Raw genomic sequence first — 19,147 nt, forward strand, 5'->3', positions numbered from 1 at the left:
TTTTAATAAATAGTGCACGTTTTAATGGTTATCGTTTTATAAATTGTTTTAATATCTAGTTTGACTAGTAACATTATGTACATGTATGCATACACAAACATTTATCATAATTTAAATATAAAGCCCAAAACCCTCACCCTTAGAAAACTGTCTTACATTTGACATCATACCACCTATATATATATATATTGAATATTTACTTACAGCAAGAAAGCAAAGACGTTCTGTTACTCGTCTGTTTTTTCTAGCAATTCGTCTCTGCTGATTGCGAGGCTTGCCGAGAAAGATTTCCTATTATTCTGGATTATCATCTTGCTATCCTTTGATTGTTTGTCCCTACGTTATTTTCTAGTATTGCTGCGGAAAAACGTTATTGTCGAATTCCCTCAACATATTTCCCGACGGACGATATCTCCCCACAACAAACGTCAAGCGCCCGTCGGGGGTCTTGGCCCGACCTAGACCCAGTTCTTTAGTACCCTTCCAGACCACTTGGGTAAAATGGCCCGTGTTGGACTGGTATCCAGGTCTGTTGAAGTTATAATACGCTGACTCCTCGTACCACATGTTTGTGGCTTCTTCGCCCGCAGACTCGTACTTCCCAGTAAACATTGCGAGATTTTCGCCGTCTTCGCCTCGTTCTCGTGTCGAATGCTTCAGTGTTCGCTCTCTCGCGAGCTTCTCGGCCCAGGCCTGCGCGCCTCTCGCCAGGTCATGTGACCATTTCAGGTTCTTCACGCCGTGAAAAGCGCGAAAGTAATTGTGGGCGTCGAGGGCTTGCTGTTGGAATAGTTCAAGTGTTGCACGGGAACTGCTCGGTTTATTCTTTTTCTTGTCAATGGAATCTTTGAAGAGAACAAAAGCTTAAACAATAGGGTTTCACAGATACTAAAAACATCGCATAGTTCTTACCATAACGAGAGTTATCCTGCTGTCCCCCCCGGCCTTTGACTCCATTAAATGAATCTGAAAAAAAAAACATATAAGCTGTCACCTCTTCCCCCAGTAGCAGGGAGGGGGGAGAAGTCAAAAGAGGATCCATAATAGTTTTTTCGGGATGCGGGATCTACAGTCTTTTTAGCGATCGGGATGCAGGAATTCGAGGGAAACACAAGCGGGATTCAAAAAAGAAATTTCGCACGGCAATTTTCTATCGGGATAACGGGGTTTGGGGAAAAATACCAGAATAACGGAATTGGGCGGCCTATTGGTGATAATGGAACGCTCTCAGAAGGTCCGTTGAATACAATAAAAGATAAACTGGTAGAACTGCGAGCTAGCTGAGATTGGGCAAACTATGCCTATGGTACTAGATTTTATATGTTGTACCTCGACTCTTAAATGCTCACGTACCATCTTCCATGTCAATGACAAGAGGCCTCGGCTTAGCGATAGTCGGTTTGATTTCTAATGAAAAAAAAAAAGAAGATTTGGTATATAGAAGCACAGAGGCAGTAGTTCACAAGCCCTGGGATATATTAAAAAATCTTACTTTACCTTCATCGATGATTGGTTTCTTGTATGACCACAGTTCTTTCTTGTGAGAATGACCTATAGCCCGTAATAAAAAAAAAAGCTGATAAGATTTATATTAAAATGTCAAACACGGGTGAGCCAACTTTTACCTCTTGGGGTTGACTCTGCATTTAGAGCTTTTCGAAATTCTATTGCACCCTCTGAAAAAAAATATAGGTAAGAGCATTGTAGCGCTCGTGATAATACCGAAACAAACTGGAAGTAACGACTTTGGGGACAAAACCCAACAAAATTACCAGTTACGTTGTGATCTTTTACCTTGCCGGTTTGCCGGTTCTTTTCGAGTAGTGCGAGTTAAACGCCCCTCTGTGGTACAAACATAATTTTAGTTTTGACCCCTTCATGTCCTGGAACCTTCCACCAATCAGATTTCTCCATAGAGTTCGTGGCGCGCCAATTTAAATAAGAAAGCCATTCAACTACACAAAAGCACCTTCCGCCATGTTGATTTGATTGTTGGTGGATTATTTGTGACCTTTAGCGTTTATACCAAGTTAGCTAGGTAAGTGAGCGATTTTGAGATAAGGATATCCTCATGGCCATTAGAACTACCCGTCTCAGCTATCTAAACCTGTGGTGCGTTTCGTAGACTTGTAAAACGACGGCATGAAGATGGCGACAATAAGATCAAATCGACCCGGTGTATAAAGCATCACCACATGATTCTTACCATTTCCTTTCAAGGTGACGGTGATAGCAGACACTACAGTTCTCCTTGGACCATCTGTGAACGTTGTGACGATCTGTGAATACAAGGTTAGGGAAGATGTTTGTTGGTCATAGCCGTCAACTCACCTGTATTAGGCGGCTGTCACAAGATTTTGGACCTTATCACAACTCTAACTTTTGTGAGAATTTTCGTGCATTCTATGTATTCACCCACATTGGCTCTCTTGTTTTTTTAAAAACATATTTACTGTATTTTACCCAATTTCACAAGATTTCCGTCCAAGTTGGAGTGATTGGTGTCAGACCAACGAGTAAGCTTGCGTCCGGGGGGGGGGGGGGGGGGGGGGGGGGGGGGGGGGGGGGATTTAATGAACTTAAGCAAAAAAGAAATTCGTTAATGCATCTGATTCACATTGCAAGGACTTGGGTTTTTTGATGTGTACCTGTTTTGGGTCACTAGTAGACCTTGTCTTGCCGCAGCTCCCAGCGATAGAGCTTGGCCTTGGTTTGTTGTCTCGCTCTGTTTTCCATGCGGGTGTTGGTCTAGACTGGGCAGTCTCAGCGTGTTTGTAGCTTATGTTGGGTTCCGATACAGGCCTAGGGGGCCTTGGCTTAGGCCGATATTCCTCGGGCTCAAACTTCTTGATGCGATCTTCTATAGTGTCTTGTTTTCTAAGACCTCTAGAATTCCGTAGAACTAAATCGTTGATTTCCTGTTCTTTTCTTTTAAAATCAGATACTGGTGTACTTTCAGTACTTGCTTGTTCCCATTTCTTAATTGACTCCCTTGCCTTGCCCTTTGGTTCTGATCTATTTTCCCATAAGCGATTAATATCTCTGCTGTTTCCCTTGAAATCTTCCTTGTCAAACTCTCTACTTCTTCTGTTCGATTCCCACTTCCCTTTATATTCACTTTTAGTGTCTTTCTCTCCAAACTGCCTCTTATGGACTGGTGTTGGTTCTCTTGCCTCACTGAGTGTTGCTCGGATTGGTTTTGGCCTTGACTGCTGTAAGTACACAGCATGGTGAGGTTCCTGGTTTAGGGCCTGGTTATTGTTAGGCATAGCATCCCAATTGTTCGAGTGATTGAGAGGACCATTCTGGAATAAAATAATGTAAATTAGTGATAAATTAATATGCACCTTGCTAAGCCAGTGGTGGAGGAATCAAGCATTTTGGGGGATACTTTCATTGAGCATGACAATACAATGCTATATTGCTACAAAAATGAGCAGTGTGTATAATAGCTGAGATGAAATGGTATGACTACTCATCAGGGTTGTTTAGGGACTCAACATAGAGCAGAAACCAAAAAAGGGGAAACAAGTGCAACGTAGTATTTAAAGCCCTTAATGGGCTGCCTCAAGACCACTTCAGGGCTAAATTCACCAGATTATGCGACATTTATACAAAGAACACTTGCCAAGCAGCAGCTGATCTAGTTATACCAGCAATTAATTACCAATATATATAGAGGACATTTGAATATATCTGTGCAAAACTCTGAAACTCTCTTCCACAAGAGACAAAGAGTTCTGTCTCCTGGCTCCTTAGGCCTTTCCATAAATAAATGTGTAAATAGGATACTTTCCACTTTCTTTTACTTTATCTAAGCATCATTTTATTTATTCAAGTCCCACCTGTGAATTATCTGTTTAGATGTCAAGTATTACCCTGAATAAAGGTCTATTAAGGTAAGGAATATTCATGGACCTAGAATCGATCACTGAGGTGTCTAATGTACCTTCATAGGTAGGACGTTCTCTTTAAAGTGTCTCATGTTGTTTCCTGCAGGTCTGTAGCGACCAACAACAAATATTTTACCATCTTCACCCTGCGCTTTCCCAACACCAAATTCTTCAGTGTCTCTCCATACAACCTGAATAATGAAACATGGCGAAATTAACGGACATTTTAGGAATATTAAATATGATTATTCACAGGTCCGTAGCAGGGGCGGGTCTCTGGGAGCATATCTCCCTCAATTCATAATGTTTTTCGAGACATACTTATAATTTCAGTCTGCAGTCTTTTTAACTGTATAATTTTTGTAAAGACAAATGGATGCCCTCCCCCAATATCAATGATTGTGCTACGGCACTAGAACTTACAAGCAAAGTCCTCAAGTGTGTGTATTTGCATATGAGGAGCTACAGTTATGTTTAGCTTATGTCTTTAGAGTAGAGACGAAAATAATAGATTGTCATTTTTAGAGGCGTTAGAAGGAAATTCAAATTATTGTTTGGAGTAGATTAATAATGCTTATTGCCCCATACATGGCATGACTGACATTATGTAGAGGCACGCCAATTCACACAAAACTAAAACAATAAACATGGAATAAAATGCTTTTCATGGATAAATCATTATTTTCTAGCATTTGTAGTTCGTACGTACGTAGCTTGGGAATCTATCTTATTCTATGTTTTATCACGAATTTTTATACAGAGAAAGGGTATATTAGGTCCACAAAGTAACATGCTGTTTTGCGCCTCTAGTATCCCGACCATCTACCTCTAATAAACCATCACCAACCCTCAGTGAACGACCACCCTCTTTCAAAACACCAAGCACTTACCTGTGTAAAGTGACCAGTATTGCTCTGAAAGCCTGGCTTCCCGAAGTCATAATTGTTGACCTCGTTATACCACTTGTCCACTGCTTCCTCGCCATTGATATCTGCCTGGCCAAACTGCACGTAGATATTCTCGCCGTCTTGCGTGTCCGCGTGCTTTAGCCTCCCGCGCATGGCCAGCTGCTCGGCCCAGGCCTGCGCGTCCCTGGCGAGCCCACTGTTCCATGTCAGCGGTGGGACTTGGTGCAGTGCGCGGTAGCTGTTGTGTGATTTGAGAGTTTGTTTGTCGAAATAATCCATGAGGTGATTTCTTCACTATTTGGAATGAGAAAAAATAATGGATATCCTTTTATTTAGAATTTTAGTTTTATTTTTATGTTGATATCTTTTTTAATACATATATTTCAAGCACTCTTAAAAAATACATGTGTCGTAGCCCGCAATGCATTGTAAGTGTCAAATTAGAAATCAAATAAATCGTAAAAAAAAGAAATTCGAGGTTTGAAAATCTATAGCATTTTATTTATGTTTCTGTAGCATTCAACAGGCTTCAAGACCTCCAGAAATCAGCATTTTGTATAATCCCATGAACCACTGCGGGTTACACATGGTTTCTCGAGTGCCACTTTAATTTTGATAGGCATAAACCTATTTCAAAAAACGTTCAGTGCAAACGGCAAATGGCGATTGACAAATGAACATAAACCGCCCATGGATCCCAAAATATTTGTTCCAAATTAAAAAAAAATATAAATAAAACATATGATTATCTGTTTAAATTGGTATTGGGTTCTGCCATCATTTGAATCTTTTTACCACCTTCATTTTTACAAATAATTACTACCCATAAGCACATTTCGGTCGTAGAAACCTCTATGACCTTATCTCATAGACCTGAAACCATGGCAGTACATTTAACTATAGAATTAGATAAAAATTTTGGACTCGGTTCGCTGTTGGGATAAATACTGAAGACGCCTTTTTCGAAACTTTTGCCAAAAATTGATATCTTGTGAGGCGGTCTTTTTTAATTGCGCATCTTTCGTCACGCCAGGTCTGTACAAACACGTCCAATAAGTCGGCACCGGAAATTTTGTAAGTAAACTTTGTATTGTTTCATTCGAGATGTCTGGAGAACGTCTGGACACGTCTGAAAATGTTCAATTCCCTTTTTTGATGCAACTTTTGGTATATCCCCCTTGTGATTTATATCTATTCCTTATCACTTTTATTGGAATGATATACTGTGACAGCCTATTTAATTAACTTTATTTAACGGTTTGACTCACTTTCTAGACTCAAATATTTCCTCAAAAGAAACTCCAATTTCTTTACATTTTACCTAATCTTTTATCATCAGTTTTAATTTGTAGAATAACACGTTTTCTTTTTTTGCGGGTAAGGGTAAATTTGTGAGAGTTTTTCTGTGGTTGCTTGGCAACCAGCGACTTGGCGAAACCCTGCAGTCATTACACATTAACAAAGCGCTCTGGCAGGTGCTTGCATAAATTAGCATTATAATGATCATTTCAGCTCTCCGGGTTTGTTTCAAATACCCGTCTATACAAATCCAAACAAAACGAATTCTCGACTTACTCTTAAAGCATTCATCGTAAACACGACAAGGGTTTAAAAATGGACGTGTTGTCATGTTATAAGGATATTAGGTTAGCTAAAGTAGGGGGGAGTGGTTATTTGAGTTTGTGGTTGAGCTCAATGCCCTAGACTAGTTGATAAATGAGAGAAGATTATTTTTGTAGCCGCTGTCTTCCGCAAACAAGCGCCAAAGTGCCGACTATCGATTCAGAAAAAACCTATAAGGAATATTTTCTTAGTTCTGTGATATTCTACCGTCAAAATAAAATGGAAAAAAGCATCCATATACTTGAGTAAAGGATCGAGTATTGTAGATAGAATGGTGCTTTTATAGAAATATCAAAGCAAATTTATACACTTGTACTTATTCGCAAGAAAAATAGTAATACAGAATATCATTCTGGAAAACCTTTTTACACTAATAGTCGTTAATAGTTTTCGTTTCAGTACGATATTTTGTATGAACACCTCTCTAATGTTCTATGTGCCCTTGAATTTAACTTTGACGTTTTTCCAGAGATTATAATAGACTTCTTAGGATCATATAGCCTAATTTGAGAAACTCAGCATGCCCTGGAAAACACAGTAAACAATTTACTTCACCTCATAAAATGCTTAAACGAAGTTCGCCCCCTGAATGAGTATTCATGAATCAAGCAACCTGCATGTTAGGAAAAACGCTCGACCACTAGCTGACAAATTAATTGTTTCAAGTAACCCTAGCAGTTAAAAGTGCATGGAAAAGATTACATTACTTTTATTTGTTGGAACTGTTTTGGATGGCCCTAATCATATATAGGTTGCAAACGCGATCACTGATCTATCTCTGCATACATTATTTCTTTAAGAGGAAATTCGGAATGAAATGCCATCCCACTTGATCCGGATTAGAAAAAGAGAAAAACAAGCGGTTGGCTTGTACTCCAAAAGATTTACATCCTTGAAAATCGAATTTTAAAGCCAATTTACTTGGGAATCGTCTACCCCCATCGCCGGGAAATAACTAATGCGCTAATGCTTTTGCGAGAAACGGAGAACTCACCTTTCAGAGCGTAAAGTTATCGGGTTGAGTGAAGTCTTTGGGGATGTTTTTGCAAGATGTCCCGAGCGATGTGTTCGGGTTTTCTGCGGAAAATCCCCAAACGCTTGCCTAGGGACAGCGTGTCTTAAAACCCGTAGAATCCGAGACAAAGCACACAGAAAAGTGTTTTTCGCAAATAGCTTTTGTGTACCCTTACAGACTGATTTGCATTCGGCTAATGAGATGCCTTGTGAATATATTATTAGCAAGGGGAACGTACTTTATACGTGCTAGAACCAGTCAAGTACCGCGTTCTTTCAAAAGGTGAATAGAAAGGGACGGATACTTATATAGGTATTATTTGTATCAAACTATTATAATTTTTATTTGGTAGATGTAGCAAATAAATGACACTAATTAGACTGATGCCGGTTGTGAAAAAAATATTATTAGGTACCTTAATAAAGATAATTCAAAAGAATGAAACTTCTATCCAACTATATTTTAATATTTAGAATGAATGGGCTTTGTACACGCTGATGTACTCATGAAGATATGGCAGGTAAATTTGGATGGACATTATTTAGATTGCATTATGTAAATAAATGATAAATATAATGTCAAAATTTCAAATGAACAAATATGGCGTTGCTTGGGTGTTGTAAAGTTCCAAAATTTAAAAAAAAATCCGAGAAAACGTCTAAAGAAAGAGGGGAGGTTGTCAAGGCCGATTTAAAGGAAATTTATTTGGAAAATCAAAAAAGGGAAGATCCTTGTATTTTCGTACATATTGTGCCAAATAAGATTAATAGCTGCGAATAACACATTATGGTGTCGAGTTCTGTCTATATATGGATATTCAAAAAATTGAATAGGGGATGGGTGGGGGTCATTTCTATCCAGTTTTTTTCTCTCGGATTCTATATATATATATTTTTTACTTTACATGCATCGTTTCTTTTAAATTTCTTATTTATATTTAACGGTCGACGCAGCTACAATGTCCGGCGCACACCAGCATAGAGAGGCAAAACCATTTTCTTTTATATTTTCTTTATATTTTTCTTTTTAACTTTGTTTTTCACAAAAGTTTACGCCACCATCCCTAACCACTATTTTCTCCTTTTTTTCATATGTTTTTCTAACCATACAATATAAACTAAACTGCGGAGTGTTCTTATCAAAAGTGGGCCGTGTTTTAAGGACCCTGTGAAGTGCTGATCACACTTTCTCTTTCAAAAATGTTCTTTGACTCGAACGGGTGTGGGTTTGAATTACAAGGCTGTGCGATACTGAGCCAAGTTCTCCCTGGGGAGGGGAGGGACTCCGATTAAAAAAAAAAAACAGACTGGGGTGATCGTCGGCAAAATCAATTTTAACCCTATAAGATAGAAATTGTGTGTTGAAGAAGTCTTTTTAACCTAAGAGAAATGCTCTAGCAGAATCGGAAAAATCCCTAAGTGAAAGCAGTTGGTCGATTTTCTACCCTAAAAAATATGACCCCGTCTACTTTTCTGGAAATTTCCCTTCCCCGGGTATTTCTCTGATTGCTCATGATATAGATAAGTCTTGGAAATGCTCCATTAGAGCATATTAATAACCTCTTTTATACTCACGGCATAAGGATGTTTTATCAAATATGCGGGATTGATCTTCATAAGTTTTTGCCGCTATCCGGTAGCCTCCACGTGCCTACTCCAGCTCATTCGGTAGTACGTTTTCCTCAAACTTATTTAAGATATTACCCGGGGGGTTATACCTAGCTACCGCATACGTCAGACGGCCATCCGGGCTTTTAGCAAATCCTACACCAACTTCCCTGGTACCCCGCCATACGATCTGCGTAAAATGCCCGGTAGTGAGCGCAAACCCCGGGTTATCGTATTGGTAACTCTCCGACTCGTTGTACCAGATCTGTAGAGCGTCCCCGATGTCAAAATGGTGTGACATGCGACAAATGTTTTCACCCTTGTAGTAGCGATCCTCGCGACTGGCATGCTCCAGGCGTCCCTCGCGCGCGAGCTTGCCTGCCCACGCCTGCGCGTCCTTGGCGAGGGCCGCTGACCATCGTAGTGGCGCTGCGTTGTGCATGGCGCGGTAGTTGTTGTGGATATCGAGGATACGGGACCTTGTGTCTTCTAAAAAAAAGATGGAAAATGGATTTTGGGTGGGGTGGTACAGGTTTAAGCAGGATTTGATAGTACGGTATATATATTTAGTAGTGAGAAACAAACAGCGTTTAAAGGGGTAGTGACACGGTTGTATTCATAACGCTAAACTCCTTAGCCTTGAGAGTGCCCCTTTAGTGCTGTTTTCAATATGCTGCTCGCCCACCATTTCAAACAGTTGTGTACGCGACTCGAACTTAAACACGATGTTTTTACACACTATAGGCAACAAATTTAAATTGCGGGGAAATGAAAAAAAGTTGCAATCAAGTAATTGTATTGTTCATAAATTATACATCGCAAGTTACGTATTTCGTAAAGGGGTTTCAGCATAGACGTGTTTCAGCATATCTGGTGGTTTTACGGTAATTTGGATAAGAAAATTGAGCATATTATTAGGGATAATAACTTAGATGGGAAGATTAATTAAGCCTAGCAACTCGACGGCCGAGATGAACAGCTTGCAAAGAAAAGCACTATAGAAATACCCTCAAAAGTAGCTATAATTACCTTTGTGGAGTTTTTAACACCTCGTAAATTAAAACTGTCTTGCACAGCTATATCCCAATTGCTTATTTTTAATAATCACTTTTGATTTAAAATACTGCTCGTTGCTGTTTTTAGCGAGATATCCGGTTAGTAAGCGACACAGTCGTAAAAAAAACGATATACGCATTGTTTGTATCCTTTGATTGATACTTACCATCAACTGGTAATGCTCCCAGAGTCTTAATATCCATTCGAACAGGACCCATGCCGACAATAGCTGCAGAGAGAAAAGAAAAGAGTGTGAATGTTATGAAGCCAACCATACGCGGAACTGTAGTGATTTCCGTGATATTATTTCTAACGTTATTTTAAGTGTGCGGATTCGGCGTTTTCCTTACAGTAAGGGAAAGCCCACTAAAGTGCGTCCCTGTTTTCTTTGGATGTAGCAAGAGTGCTTATTTGATATCAGAGCTGATAGCTCTGTACTTCCTGATGGGTGAAATGGCCACCAAAACAGCTGCCGGCCTTAGACCCGTCAGCACGCATAGGTTCGCGCTTGCTGCGATCTGATTGGCTGAGGCGACTGATGTGGTTTGGTTAACCTGCATTGATTACAGTAGCATACACGCTATGCCTTGTCTACCGGTAGCTAATAACACTAAACACAAATGATGTTACATTTTTAACTAGTATACCAGGTTTTTTGTTGTAACACTTATTGTTCACTCCATGACGGAATAAAACCATAATTATAAACGCACGTGATTTTTAGCCTTGAAGGATCGTTATGGCAAAGCGCTATTTAGGTGCGTTTCATGTTGTTTCGTTTCGCGTTTGTTGCTGAAACAATTCCAAAACGCTTCCAAATAGACTAGACGCATGAGAAGCCCCGTCTCAGGAGTGATTTACTTGCCTAGAACCAGAACGTAACACCACAAATATAAAGGCTTAACAATAGTATAAACCTAGATGGAAGGATCAACATGATTTAGAATGAATAAAAAAAGATCAAGCACTTTACGTAGTTTCTAACATAAAATGCCTGGTTAAGCAAAACTCAAAAACAGAAAAGATAAAGAAAACAGAGGAAAAAAAGGATATCGTTCATAGTTCGTATTTCTGAACAGAGTTTGAACAATACAGAACTACATAAAACTAGCATGGTTTTACTAATTCTATAGTACAGTATTTTAAGAGACTTTGGAGTGAGACGCTTACCCTCGCAGTGTTCAAGCACCAGCGTATTGCTTGTATGAGATCGGATCTTAAAATTCTATTCGGGGAGAGGGCTATAGGGATGTAAGACTAGATTGCTCCCAACACCGATATTTTAACCAGAGAGATCACTGTCAAAAAGGATTTACTGCTAAAAGGTTAAACAGCTCAATTTGTCATATCATTAGAAGGTACGTTGGCACGAGGCATGCTGTGTTCCGATCCCCTGTGTTACTCACGTCGCGCTCCATGCAGTCCCGGTTTCGGATAAAGTGCCACATCATCGTTAATAACGAGCCAAGATTGCATACTAAACAGCGGCAAATGTGTTAACGAGCTAAGGAGAGTGGAATTATATGCGTTCGGCAAATAAAGTGATTGTTTAGCTTGTTCGATATAATGATATAAACGGTCCTGAAGGGATGGGGGGGGGGGGGGGGGGGGGTCTGAATCGCGTTTTCCTCGCAGCTTTTGTTTCCCGGTCACAGGCTACCACAGACCCGTTCCCGGTCCTCTGTTTCCGGCAATCCAAATCTGGGTTCCCGTTTTATCCATCCAAGAGCAAGAATATAGCTTGTATGGACAATTATTATTTAGATCCTGCAACTTATGCCATAATGACCTAAATACCCGTCATATTTTGAAAACTAAAAACCCTGTGTGGTAAGGGAATAGCCAAAGGAATAAAAGTACATTTTACGATCAATTTAAAACTTTGATTTTTATCAATAGTGATTTCATATAAGAAGTCACGCGAGAGGCGATATTTCAAGCTTCGCTCCTTTCATTAAATTTAACGATTCCCGATCTAATGATACCTGATTACAATGGAGTGACGTTTCTCTGAGTGTTCATCTGGCAAAAGTAGTAAATTACCCTTAATGATATCTGATGCATTAGTTTCTCGAAAAAAAATCACAAATCGTGTTCCAATCCAAGCACAATTTAGTTCAGATGAAAGAATTCAGAGACGCATCGCGGTCTCTGAATTAAAGAAAAAGGATGTGACTAAGGGATCATGCTAATCGATAAACATTAACAACTAACAGCCACAAATAGTGCTGGTCTATGACGTGGCTTCCGGTCCATGTGGGGTGTTTTATTAATGTCTCCCCGCCTAGAATAACCAATCAGAGCGATTGTTAGAGTGAATTCCGAGAGTGGGTTGAATGGGAAGAGCGTAGGCAATCAAAGCGGCAAATTCCAAGGCAACATACAACAGATACAACCGCTGTAATTCTACGGCTTATACAATCGCTGTAGTTCCAGGTTAATTCCACGGTTGATATCCAAATTGTCAAACTATTTAAACATATTTAGACTGCTATTTCATTGCCTTTCTTCTGTTTTTTTTTTTTATGGTGTTTGAATCTTAGCATACCGCTATTTTGCGGTTTATTTCGTACATGGCTAGTACTATCCGTGGGGCCGACTTGTGTGACAATGTTATTTTAATCCTTTTAAGCATTTGTCATTTAATAACAGTCATCCCTGTATTACTTTACACTTTAGGAATGAAAATGAGATGTTGTTTCTTTTTGTTTTAGAATGGGATGACCTTTCAAAGTGATTAAGTCGGATCAGTGCCGGAGTTCAATGCCGAGATGAGCCTCTCATATGCACTGTGGTCACGCCCCACTTTAAGACACGACATCGGATACAGGGCTTGAAAGGTGAGCCGTATGAACTCTCTCATTCACAGTTCTCGATATTTACCTTTCATGGGCTCTTGTTTTGAGTCGCTATTTGCTTCCTTCTCCGGTTGCTTGACTTCCGGTTGCTTTATTGCTTCCGATTTTTTCGTCACTTCCTTTTCATATGCCCCGTTTTTCACGCCATTCGATACCTTTTCAATGAAAAGCATAACTTCGTGAGATATATATAACTCGAACTCTCGATTACTTTGGACTCTAAATTGTAGACACAGAAAAAACTTTTTGTGCTCATAAAGATTCATTTCCTGTACAACAGAGTGATTTATTCCCTGTACACTATAATAAAAATATATCATCATCCAAAAATTAATAATCAAATATCAATAGTAAGTATATCTCTTACTCTGGATATATTTTTATATATTTTTTTTTTCTCTAAATTTTTTGAAATCTTTTCTATGGGCATTCTTGGGCACTCAAGGCGCCACTGCCAAGAAATGGTTGTTTCGTCATTTCCCTTTCTGCCTTACATCTAACGGTCGTCTCACCTTGGGTAGAATGTTCTCATTGAAAGCATTCAGGTCATTACCGCCAGGGCTGTACCGAGCCACCACGAACACCGCACCCTTTTTGCTCTTGGCGCGTGCCACGCCCAGCTCCTCGGAGCTCTTCCATACTACTTGGGTGAAGTGTCCAGTCCCCGACTGATGACCACCTCTCTGGAAATTATACCTAAAGAGAAACACACCTTGCAGCCATCAATCACACACTTTCTTGCATGTAATGGTTTTGCAGATTTTCAAAGGAGTCCAAGGGTTTGGTTACTTTTAGTAGACTATTAAAGTACTTAGTGGCAATTCTGGCGGCTCTAGGCTTAAGTCGGCAGCCTCTTTTGAGCATCATGTATTAAGAGCAGACCTGTCTATTTTTCTGACTGCCACCCCTCTACCATCACGACACCAAGCTGCTACCTCTGAAGAAGAGTACTGCACATCGCACTTTAACCGCTGCCAGCTCTTGACATAGTATGTATTAAACAGTATGTACGACAGTATAATTATAATTACTATGATCATGACTAGGAATTCCTGATATCACGAGACGCAATCAGTATGTTGCATGACAGCCTCATCATTGGCTCGACGAATCACACGCTGCCTCGTCTGCGTGACAGCCTTATGCGTGACATTCCATTGTGCGTGGCATGATGTTGTGTGACTAAACTTTTGACCTCCTGATAACACGAATCACACGCTGCCTCGTCTGCGTGACAGCCTTATGCGTGACATTCCATTGTGCGTGGCATGATGTTGTGTGACTCACCTTTCGACCTCCTGATACCAAGATTCACACGCTGCCTCGCCTGCGTCATCAAAGTTAGCTCCACTGCTCATGAACACATTCTCTCCTTGTCCTGAACGGGATTTATCATGAATCAGTTTGCCTTCCTTTGCCAACTTGTTCGCCCACTTCTGAGCCTCTCGCGCGATGCTGTTTGACCAGGTCAGCGGTGGCACATTATGCATCGCGCGATAGCGGTTGTGAGCATCCAAAGACTTTCGGGCAAAAACATCCATTCCTTTTTTCTATTAAAAAAAATAAATATAAATATCAATTACTTGGTAATGCTATAATTACATGGTAATTCTATTAAAATTAATCGATGGCTGACATCAGGAATTCAAATTTACTTTTTCATTTTGTCTTTGATTCATAACATTCTTTTTTGCAAAATTGAAGAAGAAAGTATAACAGATTTGGATTTTTCTAAATATTTTAATTGAAAATGGCCACCAAAGCGATATTTTGGCTAGGGCGTAAGGGTCTTTACACGGGCTGCTTTCAAGTTTTGCATTCCCTGTATGTGGCTTTAACTTTTGACTTTTTAGATCAACGAACATAAAAGAAAATGTGGATTTCTATAGAATCAAAATATGCTGGTCAGAAATTGATCATTTGTCTTTTGGTGATGATCTGTCAAGTGTGAAGTACTTAAGGTTACACGTCAGGCAGTTAACAAGTGTACAACGCCGAAACAAAAGAAACACAAACATCAACTCCAATAGAACCAACACGCCGTAAAGTCACGCTAAAAGGTGGATTTTTATCGGTTTGTTAACCCTTTTGAAATACCCTGCGGTCTTTAGATGTTTTCTTTGATGAAGAACTGTGTAAACAAGATCTCATTAACACACGGTAAATGTATTCATCAAATGACCGTGTTTGCTTTCAAATGCATTCTACCGGTGAACTTTTGATACAACGCTACTATAACGGCAAGCGCTTTGGTACACTTGCTATGTCTTTTCCTTGAAAAACTGAATTGCTGAACTTTTCATCTTAGTTTACTTCTTACTCTTGCCGCTCGAATGGTTTTACTCGCAGCGTATCGCTGTTGTGATCATGTATAAACCGACTTTAGAAGCTAATTACTCTCGAAAAAGAACGGCATTCAAACCTGAGCACTTGCTAAATCCTCCCCCTTCGTACTTACTACTGCAAGCAACTGGAAAAAGTTAAGCAGAACTTACTCAGAGTGAAGTAAGGACTGGTGAGGCTAGTGGTAATGTTGTTTCCGCGGCTGCTAGGGTTATTTATGAGCTCTGACCATGTGCCGGTCTATTTTGGCGATGTTTTGCATAAACAGGTTCAAATGATTTGCATGTGTACAGACTCTTTGGGAAACAAACACGATGCCTTTGTGAGACCTGTTATACTGCTGCTGGTCACATGTTCACACGCTTAATAGTAACACTCTCCCCCCCCCCCTCCCCTAGGAGATTTCGTTGTTGCTGTTAGGCTGCTGTGTATAGAGTTATTCCATCCATTTTAAGCGATAATAAGGTATAGAAACAATGTCTTGAGATGTCAAAACGCGTATTTTTTAGCGCATCGTTATTTATTTATCTTTAATATTGGCAACAGTTTTTAATTTTCGCGTAATAGAGATCCCGGCTGCTGCTTTCCACCGCACAACAACATAAACAACCACCCCTCCCTCCCCTCCCCCTGATACCTCCTTGAGAAAGCACCGGTATCGACTATTAATCCAGGGTCTTGCAGTCCGATAACAACCCACTTTACGACTAAATAACCGATAACATGTACTGGAACAGTATCTTATTGCGATTTATTTTGACTTCAGACAACATTCCTTTGATTCTTTTTTAGAAAGAGAAGCTATTCATTCCAAGGTAGAATTACTGCAATAAATGCCATCGGCTTGTCATTTTGAGACTTCACTAATGACACGTAAATGCCGTTCTTGACCAAAGACAGCGCGGGCTCATAGAGTAAGCATTTCTATATGCAGACCTCCTAACATAGAGTAAGCATGTTGTTATAGAACAGCATTTGTAGATGAAGACCTCCTAACATAGAGTAAGCATGTTGTTATAGAACAGCATTTGTATATGAAGACCTCCTAACATAGAGTAAGCATGTTGTTATAGAACAGCATTTGTATATGAAGACCTCCTAATATAGAGTAAGCATGTTGTTATAGAACAGCATTTGTATATGAAGACCTCCTAACATTGAGTAAGCATGTTGTTATAGAACAGCATATGTATATGAAGACCTCCTAACGACTTCATAAATATCCCTTAGTAGTAGTGCTTACTGATTTTGCATTCCTTGTATTCTGCAAAGTATAATTATCTCCCTATTTCAGGGTTAAATCATCAGCTTTGATTGGTGATGGTTGGGTCATTACACTGCCAGTAGTAGTACACGTTTCGCTTTTCCGTGTTTGTTCGTTACGGTGTACAAGTCAAGAGAACTCCCTTAGCTTATAGCTTTCTAACATCTCACCTCATTTTTATGCTTATTTTTTCCGCTGGTAACACCAACCCTTCTTCCAGACAACCTCTTCAGCATCTTACTCCTAAAAACCAGACGCAGAAGCAAAGGCTCGCTTTGAGAGGAGTCGAATGGAATGCGCTAGCCTTTGTGTGTGTTGTTTTGTTGTTAACGATGACAACACGCTGTTTTTGCGTAACAGATATTGATTTTGCTCCCATGTCGCTGATATGTGATACCTTAGGGTATATCGCTCTAACCCCTTGTTAATTGTCGTCTGTTAGAAGACATGCTTTAGCGAGTAACCCTTGATATTGTGATAACGTTTACTCCCTTATCATCTTATAGACCCTACTGACTTCCAAGTCAACACTGCTTGCAAGTCAACACGTTTCAATTTTCAGAAGTTTGTCACCGATAATTCCCTTTCTTTTTTTCTCCTTTTCGGGTCCGAGTGCGAAAGAGGCAATATATTATTCAAGCGCCCCGCCCCCGTTCATTCTAGCCATAGCCAAGGTCTTCAGCTCTTGCATCTTTTTATAGACGCCCATGTATGTCCCATTTGTGACTGGCGTCAATGTGATATATCTCAATCGCTCTACTTGACCCTCGTCTTTATCTACATATCGGGTGTAATTAAGCCTAAGCTTATACCGTTTGCGGAAAAGCTACGAGTATCTCTTTCGAGTCGGCCTGGTCCTAGACGTTCTTTCCCGAGTTTCTGATCAGATTAACAGTGGCCTGGTAGCTGGATAAGAGTTGTGACGAAGGAGCTGAGACGAAGCCTTAGATACGCAGGGAGAAAATATATCACACTAAGCGTTCAATTCTTAAATGATTTTCCTAAAACTGACTATTATTATAGAGATTTTTATTCGGAGTAACACTTAATAATAGTTGATTTTCACGGTTTCCTCGGGGAAAACCAATAATTTAAGCCCCCCACCCCCTCCCCCTTGGGCTTTAGAGTATCATTATAGTTTATTTGCTTGCAAGCTTCATATATATATATATATATATATATTATCTGAAATAGTTTACTGGGGAGAAAATAACTGAAACCAACGTCACAGTAAGAAGTACAGGTGGTTGTTTACAGAGTCTCTTTCGGCCGCCATTTCGGTAACCTGGAAAAACACCAAGTTTGGAGAAAGCATACATTTCCATCCATGGTTAGGGGACTCTATAATTACGATATTTTCTGATAAATAAAGAATAGATAAAACTTTGGCTCTACTGGATAGGTAATTTTGAAAATTTTCATCACATTTCTATTCCAATTTTGAATAAAAGCAATAACAAAGGTACGGCCGTTAAGGGCTCTTTAACTTATTGTTTCGTACGAACATTTTTGTCGTGCCTGCACAACAATTCATTTCCATGATAGCAGCCGTAAATAAAAGTAGCACCAAGGCATACAACCGCGTCTGCTGCAGCGAGACGGATTATATATTGATCGGTTTAAGATAATATAAGAGCACCAAGCGCCGAAGGAACGCGCAGCCCCTCATAGTGAGATCTTGTACTTAAAGCCGCATTGTTACCAGGTTACTTCCGGAGGTCCGACGGAAACCTCAACCGTTAAAAGACAAAAGAATCTATTAAAATCCGAGATATTAAACAGGCCATCCGCTCTAAATTATCAATCACATCCTCAAAGAAACTTTCAATAAACACACTGCTTTCAATATTTTGAAATATTTTTCGCGTTTTCCGTTAAAAATCATCGGAGATTGTTACGTAATCGACCGGAAGTAAACTGATGACAATGCGGCTTTAATGAAAGGGTTTTGACATAGTAATGGCGCTACGTGCAGCCATAGGTGCGTGAAAGGGATTTCAGTGTTTTGTCTTGAGCTGTTTCTTCAGCCTGGAGATAGCACTCTTCCCCTGAATACCTACAAGGAATAATATTAATCAACGAATATCAGCATCTACTGGTGGGTCAGCCATGGAAAGAGTGTACTTGTTTGTTTTTAGCTTTTAGTGTATGTTTTTACTGGTTCAGATATTTTGTTTGAAGAAATGAAATTTTAAAACGGAAAAAGTAATGGTAATAAATATCCTACGAGGTTACTTGCCTACTGAACATATTAAAAATGCAATTACCGTTCTATTTAGCCTGCGAAGTGGCGTTTGTTTCATGGGTTCTATTTTTTTCGTTGCGTTACTTTTTTTTTTTGCGCCCACTAGAGAGAGACCATAAATCCTAGTACCAGACTTCGCGCGACCTAAATTCCACAGCCCTAGATTCGCGCTTCATAAAACACAAACAAACCGCCACTACGCAGGCTACTGTCTATTTAGTGAGGTGCTACCATTGTTCTTACACATATTGCAACTATAGCTGCATGCCGACCTCATGCTGACTGGTCTATCTAGTGAGTGCCGACCTCATACTTACTGCTCATATTGCAAGTGT

The 19,147-nt window shown here is 39.8% G+C and overlaps 3 protein-coding genes and 1 long non-coding RNA gene across 9 annotated transcripts in view; 1 reads left to right on the plus strand and 3 right to left on the minus strand.

The window, feature by feature from the left end:
* Nucleotides 1-8,281, minus strand: LOC5521460. Of its 2 annotated transcripts, XM_048729121.1 has the most exons (11): nucleotides 7,419-8,281; nucleotides 4,784-5,095; nucleotides 3,950-4,084; nucleotides 2,649-3,305; nucleotides 2,207-2,279; nucleotides 1,795-1,842; nucleotides 1,626-1,676; nucleotides 1,498-1,551; nucleotides 1,354-1,407; nucleotides 913-966; nucleotides 1-845 (listed from the first exon to the last, which is right to left on the minus strand). In XM_048729121.1, exons 2-11 carry the CDS (start codon nucleotides 5,078-5,080, stop codon nucleotides 349-351), a joined length of 1,920 nt encoding a protein of 639 aa, XP_048585078.1. In that variant the 5' UTR covers nucleotides 5,081-5,095; nucleotides 7,419-8,281; the 3' UTR covers nucleotides 1-348. The 2 variants fall into 2 exon arrangements, with proteins under 2 accessions (XP_048585078.1, XP_048585079.1); XM_048729122.1 differs by lacking the exons at nucleotides 1,626-1,676; nucleotides 1,795-1,842.
* LOC125567972 overlaps nucleotides 1,959-19,147 on the plus strand; it is a 27,933-nt gene continuing 10,744 nt past the window's right edge. For 2 of the 5 annotated variants that reach the window (XR_007311956.1, XR_007311957.1), the window contains exons 1-3: nucleotides 1,959-2,038; nucleotides 2,221-2,292; nucleotides 12,817-12,942. This is a non-coding gene — a long non-coding RNA (uncharacterized LOC125567972). Of the gene's footprint in view, nucleotides 2,039-2,220; nucleotides 2,293-12,816; nucleotides 12,943-13,405; nucleotides 13,536-14,006; nucleotides 14,514-16,095; nucleotides 16,346-19,147 lie in introns of those variants that run through there. The other 3 variants (XR_007311953.1, XR_007311954.1, XR_007311955.1) reach the window with 3 other exon arrangements.
* LOC125567970 lies at nucleotides 8,434-16,876 on the minus strand. The gene is made up of 6 exons (XM_048729127.1): nucleotides 16,738-16,876; nucleotides 14,248-14,510; nucleotides 13,473-13,656; nucleotides 12,986-13,115; nucleotides 10,269-10,331; nucleotides 8,434-9,535 (listed from the first exon to the last, which is right to left on the minus strand). The coding sequence occupies exons 1-6, from the start codon at nucleotides 16,801-16,803 to the stop codon at nucleotides 9,090-9,092; spliced, it is 1,152 nt and encodes a 383-aa protein (XP_048585084.1). The 5' UTR covers nucleotides 16,804-16,876; the 3' UTR covers nucleotides 8,434-9,089.
* LOC5521463 overlaps nucleotides 17,580-19,147 on the minus strand; it is an 18,523-nt gene continuing 16,955 nt past the window's right edge. Inside the window, exon 16 of the mRNA XM_001641325.3 lies at nucleotides 17,580-18,623. Coding sequence (XP_001641375.2) covers nucleotides 18,565-18,623 — 59 coding nt within the window. The 3' untranslated portion in view covers nucleotides 17,580-18,564. The remainder of the gene's footprint in view (nucleotides 18,624-19,147) is intronic.

Source organism: Nematostella vectensis, chromosome 6 (genome assembly GCF_932526225.1).
Source record: "Nematostella vectensis chromosome 6, jaNemVect1.1, whole genome shotgun sequence".
In the NCBI taxonomy this organism is placed as follows: Eukaryota; Metazoa; Cnidaria; class Anthozoa; order Actiniaria; family Edwardsiidae; genus Nematostella; species Nematostella vectensis.

Bases quoted from the DNA above. Each gene is read 5' to 3' on its own strand.
- LOC5521460 (XM_048729121.1), bottom strand. From the start codon at position 5,080: ATGGATTATTTCGACAAACAAACTCTCAAATCACACAACAGCTACCGC. The intron at 4,085-4,783 runs GTAAGTGCTTGG...TTCATTATTCAG, and splicing joins ATACTGGTCACTTTACACAG to GTTGTATGGAGAGACACTGA. The intron at 846-912 runs GTAAGAACTATG...TTCTCTTCAAAG, and splicing joins GCAGGATAACTCTCGTTATG to ATTCCATTGACAAGAAAAAG.
- LOC125567970 (XM_048729127.1), bottom strand. From the start codon at position 16,803: ATGCTGAAGAGGTTGTCTGGAAGAAGGGTTGGTGTTACCAGCGGAAAA. The intron at 14,511-16,737 runs GTGAGATGTTAG...TTTTTTTAATAG, and splicing joins AAAATAAGCATAAAAATGAG to AAAAAAGGAATGGATGTTTT. The intron at 13,657-14,247 runs GTGAGTCACACA...GTTTCTCTTTAG, and splicing joins TGGTATCAGGAGGTCGAAAG to GTATAATTTCCAGAGAGGTG.